Raw genomic sequence first — 27,429 nt, 5'->3', positions numbered from 1 at the left:
CAGGCCCCCATTGAGGAGACTATTGGTTGACCTGGTGGACTAGTGGCGTCCTTACGGATTTTTGGTAGGTGGTAGAATGTGGGGATCCTCAGGTGCTTGTTCCGTAGGAAGTGGAACTCTTCTTTCGATAGGATGCCCTTGCAGAACCATTTCTGAATCATCTTCTTAAATGTTTGTATGCTTAACATGTAGTACATTTCAGTTGCGAGAATATAGTTGTCTTTATATTCCAGTTGTCTAAGGCCCTCTTTACAGTAGTTCTCTCTTGTCTGCAAAACTATATTACCACCCTTGTCTGATGGTTTCACTATAATTGACTTATCTTCCTTCAAAGTTTGTATTGCTTGTCTTTGATTGTATGTGAGGTTCCATTTCCTCTGTTTCTTCCCTTGTGACCTCAATCCTAGTAGATCTTTATTGATACTATCGGAGAAGATGTCAATAGCATCTACAGGTGTCTGAGGATAGAATCCCAAGGTTGGTTTGAATGTACTCAGTGCACCCACCTATATTACCCCAAGATTTTCAGTCCTGTTCAAATTGTCCCTCTCCATCAGATCCTGTGTGCCCCCTTCATGTCTTAACTCTTCCAAAATTGCCAGTGTGTCCAGGTCACCTACGGCTAATAAATCAGTGTTGTTAGGTACAGCGTTGCCTCTTGTTTGTAATTGCCCTAGGTTTCTTATCTTAAAGAATTTTTACAGTTTGATTCTTCTGATACACTTGAATAAGTCAATACGGGTCTGTGTGTACTTGAAGTCTTCCGTCGAGCAAACCGTCAGACCTAATCTCAAAACTGACTTCAGTTGTAGTCAGTATTCTTGTCGTTAAATTTACAATTGTAAGATTGTCCTGTTTGGTCCGGTGTTTCCAGCCGCCCCTTCTCGTGACTGTGGGTTTTGACTCTGGGGGTCTCCCATTGCCGCCCCTCAGCCATGTCTGTCGTATTAAATCGAATTCCTCGTCAAAAGGGTTCTGGCGTGAGGTACCCTGGTTGGCGTTACCCCCTTCTTCCTCCGATTGTTCTGCGCTGGTTACCTCGGATTCGGAGGTGTCTCGATGTTCCACCACTGGCTATTTCTTTGATTTCAAATCCTGTCTCGGGGCAGCATACCTTCTGGAAAATGTTAATATTCTGCCTAGTTCGTAGTCCCAGGTATCCCTCTCTGATTTCTGTTGTTTCATTTCTTGTATCTTCTTCTCATAGGTGTTTCATCGTTTCTTTATTATTTCTTTCTCCTCTGCGTGCTTGCTAGTGTCCACAGTTTCCAATATGCTCTTTTCCACAGTTGCAGTCTCTTTTAGTGTTTTCTCACGGTCACTCCACACGAATTTCACTAATATTTTGAGCGATTGTGACGATCCTGCGGTGTATTCTGCCCACTCATTTAAGAGTTCAGGATCCGGATTCTCATATGCAGGGACCGTGTATATTCTTAGGCTCCTGGGTACTCTATTAACTTCGATATAGTTTTGCAGGGAAGTGGCCTCCCACCACTTCCTAATTTCCCTGCTGCTCTGTTGCCCTGTGCTGGGAGTGGAGCCTTCGCCTCGTATACCTGCCCCTGGACGTATTTTTTAATTGGGAAAACCACAAAACACCCCATTTAATTTTTTTTATTTAATTACCTTCACCATTCTATACTCCTACCCACTCTAAAAACACCCTTACTATCCAATACCCCTACCCAACCTTAAACCCTAAAAACACCCTTACTATCCAATACCCCTACCCAACCTTAAACCCTAAAAACACCCCTACCACCCAATACCCTTACCCACCTCATAACCTAAAAACACCCTTACCACCCAATACCCCTACCCACCCCTACATACTAAAAACACCCTTAGGGTTCTCATGCATTGGTGGTTCCTCCATTACAGCAGAGGAGCATGGCACCCCCAGAGCAAAAACAGCACAGGGAAAAAATAAAATGATTTTAAAGTGAATTTATTACCATTTTATTTTTCACTGCTTTCCTCAGTCCAAGCCAAGAGTCAGGAAGGTGCTGGGCCTTCGTTGCGTATTTGCAGCAGGAGAGGAGTGGTGCCCGCTCCTGTTTAAAGTGTGCAAGTCACTTTGGCCGGCTGTCTTACGATAGCCAGCCTGACATGCGCACTTTAAACCTCTCCGCCCAAGCTATCTTAAACAGCTGCGTGGAGAGAAGGCACAGGTCCCCAGTACCTAAAGGAGCGTCGAGCTAAACTGCTCCAACCAATCCTGGTGCTTATCTTATGCTGCTTAACATTATTAGCAGCATGAGAGCAGTGTCTGCAGTGGTAGAGGGGAGTTGGTTGAGGCTCCGAGAGTGTGGGTAAGTTACTTTTTCTTTTTTAAGATGTTTTTATTGTTTTAAAGAACATATCGGTCACAGATACAACAGCAATCATTTTATCACATCACACAGAGTAAAATGAAGTACATTTTGCAACGAAGGCTTCACTCAAATTCGGCCACTTATATTTGTCTGTTCCATCGCCGCTCTTTCAGCTCCATCTCACTAGAAAGAGAGGTACACAGCTCCCCCTGGTAAGTGTTCCATTTGCCCCACTTTTTTGGACACCCTCTGGATTTGAATACTTCTTTTTCCGCATTCATACATTTTTCCAATTCCTTAGCCCATCCCCCCAAGGTCGGCACCTCAGTCGCTCCCCAATGCAGCGCTATTGTGCCTTTCCCCAACGAATAACCCAAAGTGACCCATTGCTGTTCCACTACAGTAAGGTCTGTAGCCTCCCATATGTTAAGGGGACCCAATTTTGGTGTCACTTTAATATATCTGCCTATGGCCCTGTGCATGTATTGTGTAGCTCTTTCCCATAAGGCCTTTATGTGGGGGCATTCCCATATGATATGACAAAAGGTAGTCTCCTCGTGACACTGGTGAAGACAAAGTGCATCTTCTCTGCACCCTATCTTTTTAAGAGTAGCCCCGGTGAGATAGGTTCTGTGTAGTATCTTTAGTTGGATGAGGCGAAGTTTAAGAGGGATGGCTGCCTCCTTTGGGGACATTGTTGCGGCTTGCCAATCTTCGTCCTCTATTGGTCCTACATCCTCTTGCCACTTTTCGCGGAGGGTCTGGAGTGGATCGGGTAGCTTATTGCAAAACTTTCGATATGTCAGTGATAACGCTTTGGTAAGTTACTTTTTTGACCCACTGACAGGCATTGTGAGATACTCACACTGTCTTCAGCCTCAAATTCAGAGCTCTAAATTATGGCCCATTATAAAAAAAAACACTGTTAATAAGCCATGATTGAGAGTTTTGGCATTGAGAACACAGGTATTTATCACAGTGCCTGTCAGTGGGTTAAAAGATCCATTTCACTCTGGTCCCCCTCCACATCTATTTATCACCACGCACCACTGTTCTTATGAACGAAACTTGTAGGCTTCAACAGAAAGTTAAATCATGTTTCAAGATGATATGAAGAGTGTGAAAAAAATCACGAAGTAAAGAATATATTTTAATACTACACATTGGATCATCATTGATGCAAGGTGTCTACGGTTATGATTTCATATGATTGCAATACTGATGTGTGGTAACTCACAAGTCAATCAATATTTCGCAGGGCATTTCTAGGGAAACATTAAATAATGCTGGGGCAAAGCCATTTATCAGTGCAATGGATGAGGAGTGGTTCCTAATTTGTACCATTGGGAAGGTCTTGGCCATTTGTAGGGAGTTGGGAAAGCACCTTACAAGAGAGTTGCATTGCATAACAGACGTACAAATTTTGCGAATAGTTAAATATTCAATTTAGTAAGATACACAGGAATTAAAATAGGTTGGGAGTTTAAGCTGATTCATTTTTTTGTTCATTCTACATGTTTTATAGGCACAAGGGTGTTCTATGTGCCTGATGCTTTTGATGCAGATTTTTATTTTGAGCAACATTGGGTATGTTTTTCTTAGAATTTACATTTTATCCATTAAACCAACAAGTTACTTACCTTCGGTAACGATGTATCTGTAAGAAACATTAGTTAGTTAGATTCCTCACCTTAGAATATCCCCAGGCGTCAGACTGGATCCCGAAGATTTTTTCGTCAGCAATACCCCTTGCGCGTCGCTAGGCGTCGTCTGCGGCTCCGCGTCCGTCGTCGGCGTTGTGCGCCGGAATGACGTCGTCGGAGTACTTAGACGCCGCCCTCGCGCGCTGACGTCAGTTCTTGTACATAGCTTTCCGCGCCAGGAACGCAGAGCCATGCAAAGACCGACACTGGTGCCAAAAATAAAATCTAGGGGCCTGAAAAGGATAACCTTAACCCTAGATGTCAGTTCGCAGAACGGGGAGGATGGGTGGGTCGGTGAGGAATCTAACTAACTAATGTTTCTTACAGATACATCGTTACCGAAGGTAAGTAACTTGTTCATCTGAAAGAAACACGTTAGTTAGATTCCTCACCTTAGAATAGATACCCAAGCAATACCATCCCCGGTGGTGGGTCTGCGAACCAAGATCACACCAGAAAGTCCTGGAGGACAGAACGGCCGAAGAAGCCATCCCTCCGGACTTGGCTGTCAAGGCAATAATGTCTAGCAAACGTGTGTAGCGAAGCCCACGTTGCCGCCTGACAGATGTCCTGCAAAGGGACTCCACGTCCCAAAGCAGTAGTAGCCGCTGTGGCCCGAGTGGAATGGGCGCGCAGCCCAACAGGAGGGTCCTTTTTTGCCAATGAATAGCAAATTTTGATGCACAAAACGACCCACCGAGAGATGGTCCGTTTTTTGCACAGCTTTCCCCTTCTTAGCACCCACGTATCCAACGAAAAGTTGGTCGTCCACCCGGAACTGCTTTGTGCGGTCCAAATAAAAGGAGAGCGCACGTTTTGGGTCCAGACGGTGGAGCCTCTCTTCCTCTTTGGAAGGATGCGGAGGCGGAAAGAAGGTGGGCAAGGTGACAGACTGCCCAAGATGAAATGGAGTCACCACTTTCGGAAGAAAGGAGGGACGAGGCCGAAGGACAACCTTGTCCGGATGAACAGAGAGAAAAGGAGGCTTTGAAGATAAAGCCTGGAGCTCACTCACCCGTCTAGCCGAGGTGATGGCTACCACAAAAGCAGTTTTAAGCGTCAGCAGACGAAGAGGACAATTATGAAGAGGCTCAAAGGGAGCGCACATTAGAAATGTGAGAACCAGATTCAAGTCCCACTGAGGCATTACGAAGGGGCCAGGAGGGAACGTGTGAGTAATGCCTTTCAGAAAGCGTGTAACAACAGGGGACTTGAAAAGAGAAGGCTGATCAGGAAGCCGCAAGAAGGCAGAGATGGCAGCAAGATAACCTTTCAGGGTGCCCAGGGCAGAGCCCTGCCGGGCCAAAGAAAGAAGAAAGAGGAGAACCTCAGAAAGAGGGGCGGAAAGGGGATCCACAGCCTTTGCTGTGCACCATGCCACAAATTTGTTCCACCGGCAGGCGTACACCGTCTTTGTGGAGGGACGCCTGGCTGCCAGAATGATATCACAGACTTCAGGAGGCAAGTCAAATGGCATCAACTGCCGCCGCTCAATCTCCACGCATGGAGGTGGAGGCTGGACAGGTTCGGGTGGAGGACCGTCCCCTGCTGCTGCGACAGAAGATCCTCCCGAAGGGGCAGACGTATCGGAGGATCGGTCAGCATACTGAGTAGCTCGGGATACCAGTACCTTCGTGCCCAATCCGGAGCCACCAAGATGACTTGGGCTCCGTCGTGCCTGATCTTCTTCAGCACTCTGGGCAGAAGTGGTATAGGCGGAAAGGCGTACAACAGACCGCAACTCCACTCGTGACGAAAAGCGTCGCCGAGCGAGTGCCGCCTTGGAAACTCCAACGCGCAGAACTGCTGACATTGCGCGTTCTCTTCGGTGGCGAATAGATCTAACCAAGGCTCTCCCCACTGCTGAAAGAGACCTTGCGCCACTTCGGAGTTCAGACGCCATTCGTGATCCATCATGCACCGGCGGCTGAGTTCGTCTGCTCTGGCGTTCAGAGAGCCCGCCAGATGTTGAACCACTAGGGTGACGCCCTGGTGTTCCAGCCATGTCCAGAGGCGCAGAGCCTCCTGACAAAGGGTCCACGACCCCACCCTGCCCTGTTTGTTGCAATACCACATGGCGGTGGTGTTGTCCGTGAACACCTGCACGACACTTCCCCTGACAGAGGGAAGGAAGGCTTTCAGTGCAAGCCGGATCGCTCTCAACTCCAACAGGTTGATGTGGAGACGAGACTCCGCCGGAGACCAGAGGCCTCTGATCTCTGCCTCTCCCATATGGCCACCCCATCCCAGGAGGGACGCATCCGTCACGTACGACATGCTACGGTTGGGGAAGGGAGAGGCTCTTGCCCTTGACCCAATCGCGGTCCGTGAGCCACCACTGCAACTGCTGTGCAGTGCCCTCCGACATCAAGACATGGTCGGACAGGTTGCCGTGATGCTGGGCCCACTGAAACTTCAGGTCCCACTGCAGAGCCCGCATGCGCCGCCTGGCGGGATGCACTAGTAGGATGCAGGAGGCCATCAGCCCCAGAAGCCGCAACACTAGCCTGACCGAAACCCAGGATAGAGGCCGAAAGATGGGAATCAGGGCCTGTATATCCCGGACCCGCTGTTCCGGCGGATAGACCCGGAACTGCGCCGAATCGAGAACCGCTCCGATGAAGAGGAGCTTCTGAGAGGGACTCAAGTGTGACTTCGGCACGTTGATGGAAAATCCCAGCAAATGCAGGAGATCCGCCGTAGTCTGGAGGTGGGAGACGACTGTCCGGGGCGAGCCCGCCTTCAACAACCAGTCGTCGAGATAGGGGAAGACTGGAACCCCTGATCTGCGCAGATGAGCTGCGACCACCGCCATCACTTTCGTGAACACCCGAGGGGCACTGGTAAGGCCGAAGGGGAGCACGGTAAACTGAAAGTGCTCTTGGCCCACCGTGAACAGCAGGTAACGCCGATGGGCCGGCAGGACGGGAATGTGGAAATATGCGTCCTGCAAGTCCAACGCTACCATCTAGTCTCCAGGGTCTAGGGCAGCCAGAACCTGAGCCAAAGTTAACATCTTGAACCTCTCCTTCCGGAGGAAGGCATTGACGTTCCGGAGGTCCAAGATAGGGCGTAGGCCCCCTTTGCCCTTCTTGGGAACCAGAAAGTAGTGGGAATAGCAACCACGACCTACTTCTGGGCTCGGAACGCGCTCGACGGCCTCTTTGGCCAAGAGGGCCGAAACTTCCTCGTGGAGAAGACTCAAATGATCCCCCGAGATACGGTGGTGCTGCGGTGGCATGGCTGGAGGGGTCGTCTCGAAGGGGAGGGAGTAGCCCTTTCGGACGATTTGCAGCACCCACCTGTCCGATGTGATGGACCGCCAGTGGAGCAGGTGATGGCGAACTCTGCCGCCCACTGGCGTGGAATGGGCCTGAAAGCTCGGACTAGGAAGGCTTTGAGGCGGATGCTGCCGGGGTGGATGTGGGCTGACCGCGTCGGCCTCCGGAACCGCCTCGGCGGAAACCACGTCCGCGACCGCGCGCAGGTTGGTTCTGCGGCTGGTGGCTAGGCGGACGTGAGGAGGCACCCCTTCCTTGGCCACGAAAGGGGCGAAAAGCGGAGGTGTGCGCCCGCGGAGCCGAGAGGCCCAAGGACTTGGCCGTAGCCCGGGAGTCCTTAAAACGGTTCAGCGCACTGTCCGCCTTCTCACCAAACAGGCGAGTGCCATCAAAAGGCATGTCCATGAGGGTGTTCTGGACATCCCCGGAAAATGACGTGGACCGCATCCAGGCGTGACGTCGAAGCGCCACCGTGGTGGAAATCGCCCTACCTAGCGAGTCCGTCGTGTCAAGCCCACATCGTATGGCGTGTCGTGCTGCATCCCTCCCATCGGCCAAAGCCTGGGTAAGACGTGTCTGGACCTCCTCCGGACACAGGGGCAGCACGTCCTCCACCGCATCCCACAGGGAGTGGGAATAACGGTCCAAGAGACATGCGGTGTTCAAAGACCGCAGGCCCAAACTAAGGGACGAGAACAGTTTCTTGCCAAACTGCTCGAGTCTCTTGGAATCCCAGTCCGGCGGGGCAGTCGGGAAGGAGGATTGGGAGGTAGAGGCCTGGATAACCAGACTCTCGGGGGTGGGGTGTTGGGACAGGAAACTGGGGTCGCCCGGAGCAGGGCGGTGGCGCCTGGCAACGTTCCTATCCACAGGAGGGACTGTGGAGGGCTTGGACCAGGTGCCCTGGAGAACGTCAGTGAGGGCCTCATTGAACGGCAACAGAGGCTCAGTGGAGCTTGCGGCCGTTTGAAGCACCTCAGTGAGGATGTTAGTCCTCACAGCCACGGCAGGCAGCTCAAGCCCAAGGGCCGCGGCCGCCTTGCGCAGCACCACAGAAAATGCTGCACCCTCCTCCGAAGCCGCAGTCGGAGGAGAAGTGAATCCAGTGTCCGGCGAGGTGTCGAGCCCACTGGCCTCCCCCAGTTCCTCTGCCCAGTCCTGTGAAAGCTGCGACTGAACAGCCATAGGGTCTTCATACCCCTCCCAGTCGCCCCCGTCATCCGATTCCTGATACGCAGGAGGAAGGATCGGAGCCGGACGGTAGAGCTGATGAGGCTCAAGCGGCGCCGGACGCGGCGTCGGTCGACGCCGCAACGGCGTCGGGTCCGGAACAGGGCTAAACTGGGGTTCGACGCCATCCGGTGTCGGCGTCGGCGGCGCCGGCGTCGGGGGCACCGTCGGCATTGGTGGTTCAGGCGTCAGCGCCAGCGGAGGAGGCGTGACTAGGTCAACCGGCGTCGACGGGGGCCCAGGCATGGGCCCCGCGGGGACCTGCGGCGTCAGGACAGGAGTCTCCGACGGCGCCGGGTCCGGAGCCGCCGGCCCGCAAGGTCGCCCAGTCGAGTCCGCGGGGCCCGAAGGCGCGCCAGCGGGCGTCGACGGCGGGGCCAGCCTCCTCATGGCCGAGAGGAAGGCACTGACCTCCGCCGGCGTCGCATCAGTCCCAGGGACCGGTGGGTATGGGGACGTGCGCGGCGCCTGCGGCTCCTGTGGAGCCGCGGGGGTGGAACCACCCGGACCCTCGGCTGAGTCGCGCGACCGGCGAGGGGAGTACGAAGAGCGATGTCGTCTCTTGGACTTCTCAGAGTGTTTAGACTTACCCGACGACTTGGAGCCCGACGATCGATGGTGGCGTCGGCTGCGGCTCCGCGAGCGATCCTTGGACCTCCTCCTGGACCGGGATCGTGCACGACGCGGAGCCGAGTGGCGAAGCTCGAGAAGCTTGCGGGACCACTCCCGCCTGGCCTTCGAAGTCAGGGCCTGGCAGTCGGAGCACGACTCCGCGTCGTGGTCGGGGCCTAGACAGTAAAGGCACCGGCGGTGGTGATCGGTCACCGACATCAGTCGATGGCAATCATCGCAAGCCTTGAACCCAGGCATCCTACCGGCACCAGACGTCGATTGACAGGATCAAAAAGGATCAAAAAAGATTTAGTCAAAAAAGACTAAAAGGAGTAGCTCTCCCGGATCTGCGCTTCCTGGCGCGGAAAAAAGAAGAACTGACGTCAGCGCGCGAGGGCGGCGTCTAAGTACTCCGACGACGTCATTCCGGCGCACGACGCTGACGACGGACGCGGAGCCGCAGACGACGCCTAGCGACGCGCAAGGGGTATTGCTGACGAAAAATCTTCCGGATCCAGTCTGACGCCTGGGGATATTCTAAGGTGAGGAATCTAACTAACGTGTTTCTTTCAGATACAAAAGTACTTCATTACATCCTTTACCACAGATGGACATGGGAAGGTATTATCAGGTGTACATTTGTTTATGAACATACATTTGAAAAGGGCACCTGTTCTATTTGGAAAGGTGAAGGTTTGCTCCTGGATGTAATAAGATTTTTCTTTGCTGGATGCAAGGCTGAGCTGATTAATACAAACTAAGACTTATTAGATGAAATTCCTCCATTAGGCAGTATTTCTGAAAAAACGGATTCCTCACTTAACATGATTCCTGGTCTGTTTACCTCTCATTAATGCATTCGGAATAGAGTGAAATGGCATGCTTAACACCACATTTGAATAACAGTTTCTTATTTCATAAATTAGAAGGTCAAATATGGGATTTTAACGCTACATTTGCGATTTTAGAAATGTTGACAGTCAAATAGGCATAACATTTTAGTTACCATTCAGAAAGAAGTATGAATTTTAGCTGTCAAGTATACCTACTTTGACAACATTTTTCCAATTGATATTTATACTACAGAAATTCATGCATGTCCTGCAGAATTCTCGAATGTCAACAAAATATAAACCATTGAAGAGGAAGCTTTAGGCCGAGTAGCGCAATGAAGGTTAAAACAAGCCTTTGCAATGCAATAGCTCTTTCATTCACGCAAGTCTGATCTATTGGCATTGTAAATGACAATGCCTTTTATTTATGTTTTGGGTTTTGAAACATAAATAAAAGAAGGCATTGCCATCTACAATACTAATAGCTTAAACTCTTGCACATGAGAGACCTATTACATTGCAATAAAGGGCCTTCTCGACCGCTTGTTAGATTGTAAATATCAGAGGAAGAGACCGGCCTGCAACATCTTCAAAGTAGTGATAAATAGGGCAGTGAAGAAGATGTGTAAGTGTTGTAAATTATACAGACACAAAGTGTGAAGTGAGAGTTACATATGATCCGAGCTATCAAAACGAACAAAGCGCTCCAACATCTTTAGCTCCGTGATAACACTGTCGCTGCTCAGAAGGTAGAGCGGGAGGGGGTATTTCCTGCCCTTTCTGTGATTTGAGTGTGCAGTGTGGCATTGCGTAATGTCATTGTTATCTTTGACCTAATTAAAAAAAAACACTCCAGCTGTAGTAGGGCCCTGGTTTTACCTCCTGGTGCAAGGCAGGCGGTGCTTTATGGCAGGCATGGAGGGAGGAATGGATGGTCTCTGCTGCAGCTCTGTCCTTGTACAGTGCCCCTGCTATTACTAGTGAGTGAGAGGCGCTGAGGTGGTGGTATTGGTATTGGTGGTGATGGTAATGGTGGTATTGGTGGTGGTGGTATTGGTGGTGGCGGTATTGGTGGTATTGGTGGTGGCGGTATTGGTGGTATTAGTATTGATGGTGGTTGCATTGGTGGTGGTTGTACCCGTACTGGTGGTGGTGGTATTGGTGGTGGTGATGGTGATGGTATTGGTTTTGGTGGTGGTGGCATTGGTACTGGGGAGGTCATTGGTGGTGGTGGTATTGGAGGTATTAGTGGTGGTGGTATTGGTGGTGATGGTAGTGGTATTGGTAGCGGTGGTGGTATTGGTAGTGGTGGTGGTGGTGGTTTTGGAGGTATTGGTGGTGGTGGTATTGGATTGGTGGTGTGGTATTGGTGGTGCTGGTATTGGTGGTGGTGGTATTGGTGGTGGTATTAGTGGTGGTGGAGGTGGTGGTATTGATGGTGGTGGTGTTAATAAAACAAGCTTTTGGAAACAACCCGTCAGGTGGCTGAGTGCAGATGACATGTAATACAGATGTGCTGTTGTCAACTTCAGCCCATCAGCACACGATTATGTGCTACCTGGAATTCACATGACTTAATTCGCTAATCATTTCTAAATCCATTTGACTTGGGGGGTGGGGGGACGGTTGAAACAGACATGAGATAATGCCGGGTTAAAGTGAATGAAAGCGGGTGCCCGTGTTACGGGGGTGGCCGTGCTGCTTAAAAAAAAACAATCGGTTTCAGCTGAAGCAGTCTGGCCTGCAGTAAGAGTAACTCAATAAAGTAAATAGTGCTTACGGACTAAATAACAGGTCAAGTGTAACAACCGAAGTAAAGGGGCCAATAGCCATCAGAGGTTACAAATTAAGACAATGCCGTACTAAGGAGGGACTAACAAGCCTATTAACAAATCCGAAGGCAGCATTTAGGAAAGACAATGACACAAGCCAATGAAAAATATGGGAGGAGAGTGGGTACAACTTCTCTCCCATACTCTACTACAGCAGTCTTGCAGAGCGAGCGTCGCCTGCGCACTGCTGCTAGGCTCGACCTAAAAACGGTATAAGCATTGTTCCTGCCATAGACAGCTATACTGTTTACTGTCTTCAGGAACCACCTACATTCCTATTTGAACTCACACTTGCTGTGAACTGCAACATACAAAACTGGAGTAAGCAGCTCAGAATAAGTGGTTTGGAATGAGTTGCTCCAGCTTAAATATAAATCACAATATAGGCACATTTGAGTCTTACCCGCTACTAAAGCATCCTTGGGCCATCGACTAAACCAGTCCATAGTGCAACCTGAAATAAGTGCAGGAAACTTTAAAGCTCGATTTCTGAACTTTTCGCCCACAGGTGAAAAGCAAAGTACAACATGTAGGTTCTGTCGAACCCTGGTCATGAAATAATCATACAGGTTCTCATTGGTCGATGGCCGACGTGGGTACTCCTTTTTCATGACAGGTATTAAATCAGTCGTTATCTCATCAGTTTCATCACGGGCAAACAAATTTGAAACCTAAAATAGAGAGACGAGAAAGATCCATTTCACCAAACTGGAGAACATATCACATATAATCGTAGTTAGTGACACAAAAAGTAAAGAAAGAGCTCAACTATTTCTATCAGTAAAATACATGTTTAAATTGTAGCTTTATCCATACATACCATACGACTAAAATGACAAATTTTACTACCATTTCAATCAGTGACAAAATAATCCATCCAGGTACTGATAATGTTCCATTCTTAAAGGTAATAATATTATCACATTGATTGGCCACTCCTAAAAATATAAATAAACTTGATTGCGAGCTTCTAAAAAATAAATAACATAACAGGAACCGATGAGGCAGAAAACTATATGGTGGCATAAAAAAACAGTAGGTAATGTATTTTACCTTTCAATTTCAATAGCATTGTTTTGGAAACCTCTGCAACTCAAGTAAGTATTTAGAATATACTTTACTGGGTATTAGTCTGTTAATTATGTCCGCTAATGGTTTAGAAAACTACGATTTCAAAATCTAAAATCATGGCCCCCAGAGGCAAGTGAAATTGAACGGAAATTTGTTGAGGGATCAATCAGCATGGTGAGATCTAACACTTGTTCGCAAAACAAAATGTAATCTATTAAGGAAGGCTGAGTTGTCAACAATTCTGCTGAGAGGCGTTAGCAGTCTTGCCTACTTTGTCAGCTTTAAGCCATCAGCAGACAAAGGTTGCATGAGGAAAAGACACATTTATTGGAGTTTAGTTCCTTGCTGCCAACTCATAGACAAGTTACAGCCAGCAGATAGTAGATCTGCTTGCTGTCGGCCCTTGTAAATTGTTTAAACGAAATGAAGCCCTAAGGTTTCTATACACGCAGCCTTTTCTTCACTTGGGTCCCGCAAAACAATCTTCCAAGTTCCTCTTAGTGATCAAAAAAGGAAATGTCCTTACAGCCGTTGATAACCGTCTCGGAGCAAGGGAGTTCCCGATACCACTGCACCGAAGTTCTACATTGTATACCAATTGTTCTTCTGACCATAGTAATCTTGTACCAGTAATTCCAGAACAGTATTTCTGCTTGCTTCTGGTCTCATGGTGTGCGGGGCTCCGTTCCAATTACTGCATAATAGATGGCGTGCAAGTTCATGCACTGCCTGCCCTTGACCCTACATTTGAGAAACGTAATGATAAGCACACAAGGGAACAGCTGAACATGGTTCGGAATGATGTAGAGCAACTGCTGATCAAGTTCACCTTAGAAAAGTCAAAACCTATGATGGCCTGCAAAAGTGCCTAAATGACAAATATGACTTCACTGAAACATACATTATGAATATCACACTTTCAAAAACGCATACCTGGCCAAGGGTTCCTCTATTGATTACTTTGCAAATAGGCTGTGGAAACTGGTGCGCTAATGTGAATTGAACAAATTAGGCAAAGAAAAAAGAAGATATTTTACTGCGGCATATCAAAGGATGCAGCTCCACTTCTTTCAGAGGAAAATATCTGAGAAGCCTTTCTTGCTTTTACAAATATTGCACATGGGGGAATGGAAGTCCAATCCCAATAAGTATGATAGAGTTGTGGCCAATTAACAGAGCAGACCCAGGGGTTTAATTAAATATCGTTAGGTTATGCTTGGTAACGTGTTTAAACGGTTTACTAGAATAACTTTGTTTCTTTTTCACAGGTCACAAAAATAACAAATGAAAATAATTTTTTCAATGGTTTAATAGTCCCACTGAAAATATATAAATTCCATTTCAGTTTTTACGGAAAGAAAATGTTTTTTATACAAGGACTATTTAAATGGAAATACGCAAAAATAACTTCCGAAACGTCAGCTACTAAGCAACAGGGACCTATTTCTTGAGATTATGCATAACTTTACAAAACCACTTCTGATGGGTTTTCTTAAACAAACTACTGTGAAAGCCCATGCACATGGAATGAATATTTCCACTATCAGTTGATACTTCCTATCATCACTTGAAATATTTCCTCTGACGAAAATCAACCAAGTGTGTACAGGTGCTCGGTACCATTCGTTTTCTTCACGCAGTACGCTTCGTGTTTACTAGAAACCACCTTGTACTTGCACATTGTAGCCTTGAAAAAGTCACCTCAGTGACGAAACATGTGTCGGCTGTTGTCTATCACCGAATACTGCTGTATTGATGGGCCATGGAAACGCCATCATCAACCTGTCTAGTCCTTGTATAAAAAACGTTTTCTTTCTGTAAAAACTGAAATGGAATTTATATATTTCCAGTGGGAGCTTTAAACCAATGAAAGAATGATTTTCTTTTGTATTTTTATGATCTGTGAAAAAGAAACAAAGTTCTTCTAGTAAACCGTTTCTCCACATGTTACTAACAATTTGAGTGAAGGGGTATACTTCTTTAATTATATTTAAGGCTCCCTGTTTTTGCTGATTTTTGCTGATAAATACAGACAGAAAACATTCATTTTCTTCTCTGTATTTATTTTTAAATGTGGATGAAAATGGAAATTGGGTTGCTTTTTGAGTAATTCTAAATACTGTCTGCCATGACTGCCAGGCCAATAGATGCGTGGATTCATTGATAAGGGGGTTAAAAATAAAGGCATGTTAGTAAAGAGTCTTTAACAGCAGTAGATATGCACAAGGTTGATACTAAAATGTGCATATTTTCATTATAAGTGCACTGATTTATCTTATGCAGGTGTTCACAGGACTGAAACCTGGCAGACATTCAAGTACGAGTGCATATTTATCAGTAAAATAAATGTGGAAATATACTAATTTCAGTTTAAATTTTCCGTAAAACCCAAAATAAATATGGATAAATACAGAGAAAATAAGCAAAAAATAAATATGGATAAATACAGACGGATATGGCAAAAAAATAAATACCATAAAACTGGGAGACCTAATTTTATTGTAACACAAGGGCATTGTTCTTTGTACACTCACACCTAAGGTAGTAGGGTGTGTTATTACCCTGAGTTGCACCATTACTGATTATAGTGAATATATACTTGATCTAGTAGTATTACCTGCCCACTAAATCTGTTCATTTTACGAGGTGCACTTTTCCTCCCACTACTACCCCTTTTGTTTGTCGTATAAAACCCAGGGGTATATTTACAAGAATTGGCGCTAAGCAGTTTCATGCTTTTCAGTGGCAAGTTTTTTTACCACTGGCGATCGCCAAATCATAACGCTATGTTTGTGACGTATTTACAATACGTTGCTACGTGGCGTTAAGATCAGCTAGAGGGTGCAAAAAATGGCGCTAACCCTAGCATCAAGGCGTGTAATAAAATTCACATTAGCGTGAATAAAGCTGACTGATAGCCAAATAGCGGCAAAAAGGTTCACGCTAGTCAGCCCAACGTCTCTTTTCAGCGTCTAGGGGCAAAAAGAACGTACACATACGCCGCAATAGGAAAGAAAAGAATAATTACTTGAATGCAGCATGTAGCTGGCAGGAGCAAGTTCAGCACAGGACAACAAGCCTCCAACCCCCAGGATGACCAGCCAGAGTCCCAGGGGAAGAGGAAGAGAAAATTCAGATTCAGTTAGGAGTATCCTGATTGCGGAGGTAACAGAGCATCAACACCAGCCCTTCGTCATCTCCAATGTGTCATTAGGGACCAAAAACGCTATATGGCAGTCCATTGTCAACAAGGTGCAGGAGTGGGGTGCTACGTTCTAGATCTACTCTGGAACCCTAGGAAAATGACTCTTTATCAACATGAAAGCGTGGAGGGGAGAAAGTGAGCCAATCAATAATACAGGTCCAGTGAGATATGACTCAGAAGAATCACAGACACCCAATTAGATTTAGTTAGTTTATTACAAAGCCAAGAACAGTTGGACATACAAGCAGCTTAAGATTAGGGTGTAAAAATACATTGGAACTAATACAAAGCCGAACCTATGAGTAAAGTTAAGGAGGTGCAAAATGCATAGAATAATCAGAGAACCAGAGTGCAGAAAATAACAGCACCGACGTCGAGATTCCCCTTCATTGGAGGTTCGTGGGTATAAAGCATTAATTAGTCTGTCCCTATACTACAGCTAAGGTTACACCCCTCTGCATTTCCCAAGGCAAAATGCTCTCTCTCTCAAGGCAAGGCAGAAGTCCCCGGACACTGTCCATAACTGCGATAATTCACTTTCGCAGGTAGTATCCCAGGATACATTGCATCATCACCCGATATAATCAAGCCACCTCTTTGTAGGTAATTTTTCAACACAGCAGCGATGCTCCCAAGCCTTGGCAAGATGACCTTGATTCCCAGGCTTACTCTGATGAGAAAGTACAGCAGTTCTTTATTATCAGTATCGTCGTTCAATGTATCCTCCCCTCCCTCAGCCTGACTCCTAAAACAAAGACATTATTCTAGCTAACAAAGATTCATTCTCCACCTGCAACAGAAATGTGGGAAAGAACAAATTCAACATGCACGCGAAATCCTCTAGTAGGTCTTATGCGAGAGCTTCTAGGTGAAAAATAAAATACAGGTCTACAGAAATCGGTTAACATAAGAAATGGCATACGGCCTTGTGACATTACACGTATAAAATGAAAGCTATTACTGAGCACATCTAGATTAACACGTTACAGAAGCACATAAAATATGTGAAAATTGTTAACAACATGTACGACTTCTGCTTGTTAATGTTTTCAACTCCACACATAGCTGCAACGTTAATTTCTTTACTTTTACATTGAAATACCCCTAATACGTCACCTTTCACGTTATTAAAGTTCACATTCTAATGGCATAAGTTAACACAAAGAATAATATGCAGGTGCGGACTACCCATGTCAGGAATGAGGAATTTGTATCGCCAACACCCGAGACATCTAGAATTATTACCAGGGCAAGAGGATCAAATGTCTGTTTTGTCTGAAGGACAAGCAGACTTGATAATAGCTAAAATAGGGACGGAACTGCTACTTCCACCGGCTAACAGCTAATCAAGAAATCTGAAGCAGATGCCTTCAATAACTAAAATGATTAAAGGCCTGTATTCGCTGAAAGCCACTGACTGTAGTCACTATTTGGATGGGCTCGAGGCTGCTGTTATTTGTGAAATTGAGATTGTTGAAATGCAGAGTCGAGCGGCTTTTACTGCAGACTTTAAATCACACGTCATGGAGCAGGATAGTACAGCTCCCATCGGACTGCAAAGTAAAAGACTGGAGAGCAGGGAGGAGAGGAATGGTCGATTACCTTAGTTTTGCTCCTCCTCGTGCATTTCCTTGGGCCTTGTCTCTTGCCCCCTCTGTGTCTTGTAGAATCATCAAAGTCTGCCAGTCGGGCAGATCTCTGGCATTTTGCTCCCTGGGCCTCTTGGAATCCACACAAGTCTGCTCATAGTGGGCCTTTCCATTATCTTTTACTTTCCGTCACCGTCACATCTGAGCTGATGTCAGAGGCAAACGCTATACTTTCCATTACCCTCTTGTGGTTCCTGCTTGCCTGCATTTTACGCACAGTGAGTGCAATAAGCAGAAAATCAGGGGCTTTGTGAAAACTATACTTCTCACTTTAGCAGCATCTATGAACAAAAGGTATGCTAGAGAAAACATGAAAAGACAGCACATACTTTTGAAGGTGTGCCTGTAGTCAGTTTCCATTAATGCCATGTATTCAACACATTCAGGGGCTTTGTAGGAGTTTCATTGCAGTGCTGAGCATACCTTTTCGGAGGCAGGACAGCAACAAATAGCTGCTGTCAATATAGGCGCCTCCCAATCCTCACAGGGATATAAGATGGAAAACTTTAGGTCTCAGTAAGAAAACCATTTAAATAATGTTTTAAAAATGGTGGTTGTGTGTTCTCAAGTAGTTACGTACACTTATGTAAATGCCAAGCTGTTTGTCATAACACATAGACATTAGCCTTTAGCCAAGTGCGAGCAGTTTTGACAGGTAAGGGAATAGAGTCAAAGTAGAATAGAACATTTGCCCAAGATCACATATTGTAGTTAAGTGGGCAGCATTAGAAATTTAGTTCCCTCGTTTGATCGCTAATCTGGCAACTAGGATACATCTTAAGAAACATGATGTATACAATCAGAGGGCAAACGCCCGGGCATTAATTATATATCAGACATACCCCAAATGGAGCACTGTAAAATGCCCAACAATGCGTTAACGCAGCACATAAAAAGGAGTTTCTTTAAAATAGCGCTGAAGAATTTGCTTTAGTTGTGGAGTGAGCATGATGGGTCTGAAGTGTCCAACTCAGTCTCTTGCTTGTAGTGGATATATTAACGAGGCCTAGGTGTTCTTTCACATCACTAAGGCTTAGAAGTGCCTTGCTGTCAGGCTGTGAACACTTCTGTATGTCTAACAGTCTGTCCTTTGACTTGTCTTCTCTTCCCAGTGCTTTTAATGTGCTCTAACACCTACGCCTTGCACTGGGGTTGACCTTAAAAAATCATCACAGAGCACCCCCAGGCAGACAGCACTGAAGCTATTGTGCTTAAAACATATTGCATACAAATTAGGTAAATACAAGCAGAAGGTCCTGTTAAAAGAATGTAACTCTAGTACAGAGGTCTTCAAACTGGGGGGCGCCAGGCTCATGCTGATAAATGTGCTTTGCTTCATGTTGAAAAAATGAGTATCAGTAAGCTACTCTGTAACGGGCCATCACTAACACCTTTTGTCATTTATATATTGGCTCCTAGTAGGAGTCAAAAGGGAAGGGACTCCATATATTCCTTAAACCTCCCTCTCCCACCACTGCTGATAGTCACACTGTGAATACTTTTACACTTTATTAAGGCCTGGCTAACCCGAATGGAATGTTTGGCAATCATGTATTTGACTGCTTTTTTAAAAAGGATAGTACATCTTAACTGCAATATTCAAATGTTAGACATATAGAAATATTTAAACATTGCAAATTTACTAGAATAATGCTAAAAACTCTTGGGGGCCTGTTTTGTATTTTATTTTAAAGTTTGAAGACCATTGATAAAGGAAGAACCAACATTTCAATGCTCAGTACAGGAATTTAGTAAGATAGTAGCCAGAAAACAAAATGGATGCATTTACGTAGTGTTCTTTACAGAGGCTACCGGCTTTGGTAAAAAAAAACATTGAAGGCATCAAAACTAGCCCGTGCCCTGCCTGATACCACCACTATATCTATCCACGTATAACACACCTATCTTCTCATGCAGCATAGTACATTCTTGAACCATCTCTATCCACATCTGACTCTTTCCAGTCTCTTGCACTCAATCAACCCCAACCTTTCTCCCATCTCTAGTTCCTAGTGTAACCCTTTCACCATGCCTTCAGGACTTCAACTCCCAACTCTTCTCTTTCTTTCTTCTCATCCAAACCCTACTGCTATTTTTTAGTTCCCTGTTAAGCGCCCCTCCCTTCTCTAACTCTATGGCTAACCGCTCAATCATTCTTCACTCTTCTCCGGCCACCAGCCTAACACCCCATGTAACCAGAAAGCCATCAACGGCTTCCCAGGGACACTTAAGCCATTTCTAGCTGAGAAACCCTGAGCCACTACCGGCTCTCTTTATAAATCTTACGCTACCACAGGCTCCCGGTGTAACTCCATCAAGAAATCCTTGGCTTCCTGTGTAACCTCTCAGTCCTGATTGACTTCCCAGGGCTCTCCATGTAATCCCTTACCCATCTATAGATCCCCTCTCTTGACTAATTGTGATGTGAATGTCTTGAAGTGTCTTTGGTTTTGTCATACATTTAATGACATGAGTGTCACATGATTGTGTGTCAGGGCGTGCCTGGATCATATGATGTACTGGGAGAACCCAATCACTTGCATTTACCCTCCCTACTTTAGTGCACAGGCTCTACAACAAAATCTGTGATCTCTTGTACTTGTTCTTTAGCTGCTGTCCTCAGGAAGACACTGCCACAGTTTGAAAAGCTGAGGATGCAGTCAGTTTTTGGATGTTGGAAACTGGTGTAATCTCCTCATACAAACATGAGGACTACTGTATGTGGCAAATACCGTTGCCTCCAACCCAGATAGTTTCCTGGGTCATTTCTTTTCCTGTAAATGCCCTACAATTCCTACTCTCCCAATCTCTACTTCTCCCCATATTATCTTCCTACCCTCCACCACAACATTCTTTGTTAAAGCTGCCGGTAGTGTCTTGCATATACAATAAGGTATCAAAATTCTCTCTGAGTAACCCAGTCTCCTGATATGCAAAGCTCAATGTAAAACTGATTCACAAGCCCATGTATGGCTGGTATCTCCTTTCCCAACCCCAAATCCAGGGCCACAACATGCCAAAGCATCCTCTCAATCAACCTCCACTCAACAGCTGAGGAATGTTTTGAGGACACAGGATAATTTAAGCTTTTTTGCTCAGAGATTTCTCCGACCAGCCACCTCCTTCTTGCTCCTTCCTGGGCTCCTGCCTAAACCATAGTGTATCTGATTCTAGAAATCCCAGTCTCTGGGTCAATTTCTTGTTAACCTGCAGGCACGCAAGTGGTGTTTGGGTCAGATCACCCTGCAGACATGATCCCTGTTTGATTCCTTTGAAAGTAGATCAGGAAAAAAATGTCTATTGTTCTCTGGCTTATGTCTGACGAGGTTACACTGGACCTGGAGAAAGTAATCTGTATTTTCGTACCGGGCAGACTACCCTCACTGGAGAATAAAGGTTGTGGTAAATGCAAACCACTCCAGCTAGGAGCTTAATAAAAATGACATTGAGTAGTCCATGCACACTACTTTTGCAGCTCTCCCTCATGTGGAATTTTTGTGTTAAATTTGCTGCAGAAGTCTAATTATGCCACTGCACTGTGGTAACTATTGCGAGCGAAACCTCACAACTGCAACCACAGCTGTTTTGAAAGCGCTGGCATTTCTTCTGATATGTTGTCCATAGTGATAACAGGATTTATTCAGAAGTTCACCACAAGCATACCAATGCATTTTCATAGACCAGATTCCTTGCAGTTTGTATAGTGGGATATTAAAATCCTGCCAGGACTGACAAGATTCATAAGAGAAGGATTTTTACATCCTTGGCCCTGATATCAGCTACATGCATGGGTTTAGTCATTTCAGACTTTCGTTGCTGCACAACCTGTTATTGTGTACATTTTACTTAGCTAACAGAGGTAAGGTAAATGGTTCTGGAATCTACTCAATCAGTCATTTATAAAGCGCACTACATACCCACGAGGGTCTCAAGGTGCTGGGGGGGCGCTACTGGTCGAACAGCCAGGTCTTGAGTATCCTCCTGAAGGTCAGCAGGTCTTGGGTCTGTCGTAGGCTCAGTGGGAGGGAGTTCCATGTCTTGGCGGCGAGGTGGAAGAAGGATCTCCATCCGGAGGTTGTTCTTCTGATGCGCGGGATGGTGGTGAGTGAGAGGTCGGCGGAGTGTAGCTGGCGGTTGGGGATGGAGAAGGAAAGTCGACTGTTGAGGTAGGCTGGGCGGGTCTTATGGGGTGCCTTGTGTGCGTGAATGAGGAGCTTGAAGGATATCCCCTTGTTGACGGGGAGCCAAGGCAGGTTTCTCAGGTGGGGGGTGATGTGGCAGTGGCGTGGTATGTCGAGGATCAGTCGTGCCGAGGCGTTTTGAATGCGTTGTAGTCGTTTGATGAGCTTGGTCGGGGCTCCCGCGTAGAGGGCGTTTGCGTGGTCGAGTCTGCTGCTGCCGAGGGCCTGGGTGACTGTCTTTCTAGTATCTGTCGGGATCCATCTGTAGATCTTGCGGAGCATGTGGAGGGTGTTGAAGCAGGAGGAGGAGACGACGTTGACTTGCTTAGTCATTGAGAGCGTTGAGTTGAGGATGATTCCCAGGTTGCATGCATGGTCGGTGGGTGTCGGGGCTGCCCCCAGTGCCGTCGGCTACCAGGAGTCGTCCCAGGCTGAAGGGTTGGAGCAGAGGATGAGGACCTCCGTCTTGTCCGAGTTCTGCTTCAGACGGCTGATCTTCATCCAGTCGGCGACTGCCTTCATTCCTTCTGAAGCCTTCCAAGACTTTCAATCAGCTGTTTCCTATCGGAAGACTTGGAAATCCTTTTAGTGAATCTGTAATAAGTATTGAGCTTTGTTGAAGATCCTCACCAAGTTTAATAGTACACTGCCTGTCTTTGGGACTGCTGGTAAGACTGCTGTACCTTATGGATAAACCTGAGCCTCCCTCTCTGGCGGCTTTCTCAACCGTGGGCCCAGGCCCAAGAGTTCTCTTTATTACCATTGTGTTGCAATGTCACAGTCACCCAAATGAAAATCTTTCACATCATGTGAGATGATCCGTTGATGTTAATTTGACTGAAATCTGCAGAACTGTCTCCTAAGAAGAAAGGAATTCTGACTCCAGTCCTTCACTGATGAATTAGAAAAACCATCCTTTGCTCTACTGAAGAAAACATAGCTCTGGTTGAGGAATACTGAAGAATGACATTTATGTACATCTCTGACTTAGGGCTGGATCCCAGATGTTTTGTAGAGATCAGCTTGGGTCTACAATGTTTGTCACTGTATTTTATTTGCCAATACCTAGTGCAAAATGTATATTGTAATATAGTTTTTTTCCAGTACAAACACATCAAGTAAATTTATAACAGATACTGTTTTATCCAATCAAAAGTTAAAAGCGTCACACTGTAAAGTTAATAGTGCCATAGTCTCCACTACAAATAATAGGCACTTTCCTTGAAAGCTGATCTAATTGAATAAAGCAATAGGCTGGGCAAGTTGGTTTCTTTGCAGGGCAAGTAGATTTCTGTAGCATGTTATTCTTTGGACAAGTACATTTTGAAAAATATTCTACATCCCTGATTATAATGCACCCCTACAAATGAAAGAGCAAATTTAGCGGTCTAACTGTCCGCCCTCTGATAACAAGTGTCATCACACCCACATTACAACTCCCTGTAGAAGAATGGACCTTAGCAGACGTTGTAGGCAATCTTCCCTATAGGAACCTCTCTAAGCTCTTAAGATTCTCATAGTGACTGTCCTGCAGTCTTTCCAGTCTCCGCTCTCCGTCTAAGAGAATCAGCTGGACCAATGCCACTTTTAAGCCTTCACTGTTCCCATCAACAAGATTACACAAACCACAACTATTGCTATTGGTTTCAGGATTTATCCAATGATTCCTTTTCCAAGTTTTGCAAATCAACTTCCAACCTTTCCAAGCCCTTTTACAACTTTGCTCCAAACACCCTCAGCGTGCAGGGAACAGCTAGAAATGATGCTCCCTGCGATCGGGAGCAATAGTCAGATCTGTTCCCCTGCCCGCATTATTGCAGGCAAGAAAACCAAATCTGAATTCGGCTGCCAGCTGGCAAGAGCATTTTTAAAGCAGAAGCAAGAGCAAACACAGATTTCACTGCATGCTTTTAGTACGCTGTTGCTACAACGCAGTTCTGTTACCAAGTGTTACTTTTTTTACTCATGTCTTTGAGGTAATTGGATCTATAATTCTTAATAGAAGAAGCCATGAATGCCCATAGACCACATGGTCCTTTGATCGTATTGAAATTGCACCCGGTAGTTATGTCCCACAAGAATACGTGAGACACTAAGTTGTGGTAATAGCAATAAACACTGGTTTGATTTCAGATTCAACATTTATGAGGAGTATATATACTTGTATATGTGAATGAGTATTATATATTAAATTTAGGATGATGATATATTATGTAAATCCATACACTAGAAATGTAAAGAAAATGTAGGATCCTTATGGAGAATTTGATGTTATAGAGATACAAATCATGTAGGCGTTCCATGATGTTTGTTAACCGTTTAATGTGCTATAGGAAATTGACACTGTAATCGATGATAAGTGGAATCCATCCTGATTTATCTTGGGGTCAAAATCCAAGAGAACGATATTTACATCCCTTTGCCCATTTTAGACTATGACCGGTTAACAGTGAACTGACAACATACAATTTTCCTTTTGACGTTACTTACAGGGTGATTTATTCCCCCAAGATGGCAACCACATTAAACCTGTTGAACAAGTTACTTACCTTCGGTAACGCTTTTTCTGGTGGATACAGTATCTGCCTGTGGATTCCTCACCTTGTGAATATCCCCTGCGCCAGCAACATTCTGAAACTTTTGTAGCAGTCCACGCCAATGAGGTCGAAGACGACGTCACAGAGAAATAGCGTTACCGAAGGTAAGTAACTTGTTCTTCTGATGGATACATCTGCCAGTGGATTCCTCACCTTGTGAAAAGATTCCCACAGCAGTCCCACTCCCGGATGAGGGTGTCCACCCTTCTATATCAGAAAGTCCTGAAGGACGGAACGAGCAAAGTGTCCGTCCCTCCTCACCTCAGAATCCAAGCAGTGATGCTTTGCAAAAGTGTGAAGGGAGGCCCAAGTTGCCGCCCTACAAATGTCCTCCACAGGAACACCTCTAGACAAAGCAGACGTGGAAGACTTTGCTCTAGTAGAATGAGCCCTTAAACCCTCTGGAGGTTCCTTACCGGCCAAAGAGTAGCATATCTTGATGCACAAGACAATCCATCTGGAAAGGGTGCGCTTGTGCACCGCTCTGCTTTTCCTGCAGCCAACAAAGCCCACGAAGAGCTGGTCGTCCACTCGAAAGTCTTTAGTCCTATCAAGGTAGAAGCTCACCGCCCTCTTAGGGTCCAAGCGGTGAAGCCGCTCCTCCTCCTTGGAAGGGTGAGGGGGAGGATAGAAGGTAGGGAGGGTAATGGATTGCCCCAGATGGAAAGGAGTAACCACCTTTGGCAAAAAAGCAGCCCTGGTCCTGAGTACCATTCTTTCAGCATGAATGGTCAAGAATGGGCGTTTTGAACTCAGAGCTTGAAGCTCACTTACCCTCCTAGCCGAGGTAATAGCAATGAGAAAGACCGTTTTGAAAGACAACAGTCTCAAGGGACACTTGTGTAAGGGCTCGAAGGGAGAACCCATCAGGTAAGTTAAGACAAGGTAAAGTCCCATTGAGGCACAATAAAAGGAGTAGGAGGAAACTTGTCAGTAAGGCCCTTCAGAAATCGTAAAACAATAGGCGATTTGAACAATGACGGCTCATCCGGCAAGCAAACGAATGCCGACAAGGCTGAAAGATATCCCTTTACAGGGGCTACAGCAAAACCTTGCTGAGCAAGAGAAAGGGCAAACTGAAGAATGTCAGATAAACGAGCCCTCAAAGGATCAATAGATTTCTCCCCACACCAGAGCACAAATTTAGACCATCTATAGGAATCGATAAATTTGGTGGAATGACGTCTGGCAGACAAAATTACATCTATCACATCTGGCGGGAGAGAAAAAGAATTCAGGTTGCCCCGTTCAATCTCCAGGCATGAAGGTGTAAACTCTGGAGGTGGGAGTGTAGAACCTGCCCCTGCGACTGCGAGAGGAGGTCTGCCCTCAGAGGGAGAGGGAGCGGAGGGCACGAGGAGAGGTGGAGAAGATCTGTATACCACACCCTTCTTGGTGATCAATGTGACTTGGGCCCGGTCTTGGCGAATCTTCCTCAGAACCCGAGGAATCAAGGGTATGGGAGGAAACGCGTAAAGGAGATGCGAGTCCCATCTCAACTGAAACGCGTCCCCCAACGCTCCCTGAATCGGATACTGGAGACTGCAGAATGACGGGCAGTGAGCATTCTCGCGAGTGGCAAACAGGTCCACCCGAGGAGTTCCCCACGTCCGGAAGACGTGACGAACCACCTCCGGATGTACCCTCCACTCGTGGTCGGCAGAGAACTGCCGACTGAGTCTGTCTGCACGCACGTTCAGAACCCCGGCCAAATGATTTGCCATCAGACAAATCTGCTGATCCTGAGCCCAGGACCAGAGACGCAGAGACAAAGCGACCCCACTCCTCCCTGTTTGTTGACATACCACATCGCGGTAGTGTTGTCCGTCAGGACTTGAACCGACTGACCGCGAAGGGAAGGGAGGAAGGCCTTGAGAGCCAAAAGTATCGCCCGTAATTCCAGAAGGTTGATGTGAAGCAACCTTTCCTCTGGAGATCAAAGACCCTTGATCTCCAGATCCCCCAGATGCGCACCCCACCCTAAAGTGGAAGCATCCGTTATCACTGTGGCCACCAATGGAGGTAGATGGAAGGGCTTTCCTTGAGACAGATTGCCCTCCACGCTCCACCAAGACAGATCCGCCGCAGTTTCTCTGGAGATCCTCACAGACTTCCTGAGATTTCCTTTGTGCTGATACCACTTCCTGCAGAGGCACCACTGGAGCACCCTCATGTGCCAGCGTGCATGGTTGACCAACAGAATGCAGGAAGCAAACAAACCGAGCAAGTGAAGGACCTTCAGGACAGGAACGAACGCTCCATTGTAAAACAAGGGAATCATTTCCTGTATGTCGAGAATCCTTTGTGGAGGTAGGAATGCCCGACACACAGTAGTGTCCAGTACCGCCCCTATGAACAGGTTGCGCTGAGAGGGCACCAGGTGAGATTTGGGCACGTTTATCGAAAAACCCAATTTGTACAACAGCTGAGTTGTAACATGCAGATGATGAAGCACCTTCTCTGGCGACTCCGCTTTGATCAGCCAGTCATCCAGATAGGGGAAAACTGAAATCCCCGATCTTCTGAAATGGGCTGCCACCTCTGCCATCACCTTCATAAAGACTCGAGGTGCAGTAGTAAGACCAAACGGAAGGACCGCAAACTGATAATGTTGTGACCCTACCATAAACCGGAGATACTTCCTGTGCGCCTTCAGGATGGGGATGTGGAAAAACGCATTCTGCAAATCGATCGACACCATCCAGTCCTCCTGATGCAGCGCTTGAAGAATCTGCGCAAGGGTGAGCATCTTGAACTTTTCTTGCCTCAGAAAAAGATTCAAGAACCTGAGGTCCAATATTGGACGCAATCTCCCGTCCATTTTAGGAATCAGGAAATACCGGGAGTAGCATCCCTGACCCCTTTCCCGCTCTGGAACCACCTCTATCGCACCTTTTTTTAGTAATGTCAGGACTTC

The 27,429-nt window shown here is 46.4% G+C and overlaps 1 protein-coding gene across 1 annotated transcript in view; it reads right to left on the bottom strand.

Annotated features, from left to right (window-relative positions):
* Nucleotides 1–27,429, bottom strand: part of DNAH5 (dynein axonemal heavy chain 5) — a 5,853,083-nt gene that overhangs the window by 1,813,873 nt on the left and 4,011,781 nt on the right. Inside the window, exon 55 of the mRNA XM_085606747.1 lies at nucleotides 12,213–12,480. Within this exon, the coding sequence (XP_085462873.1) occupies nucleotides 12,213–12,480 (268 nt within the window). The remainder of the gene's footprint in view (nucleotides 1–12,212; nucleotides 12,481–27,429) is intronic.

Source organism: Triturus cristatus, chromosome 5_2 (assembly GCF_964204655.1).
Source record: "Triturus cristatus chromosome 5_2, aTriCri1.1, whole genome shotgun sequence".
Classification (NCBI taxonomy): Eukaryota; Metazoa; Chordata; class Amphibia; order Caudata; family Salamandridae; genus Triturus; species Triturus cristatus.
The sequence above is the reverse complement of the archived record's forward strand: the minus strand, read 5'-3'. Positions and strand labels throughout refer to the sequence as shown.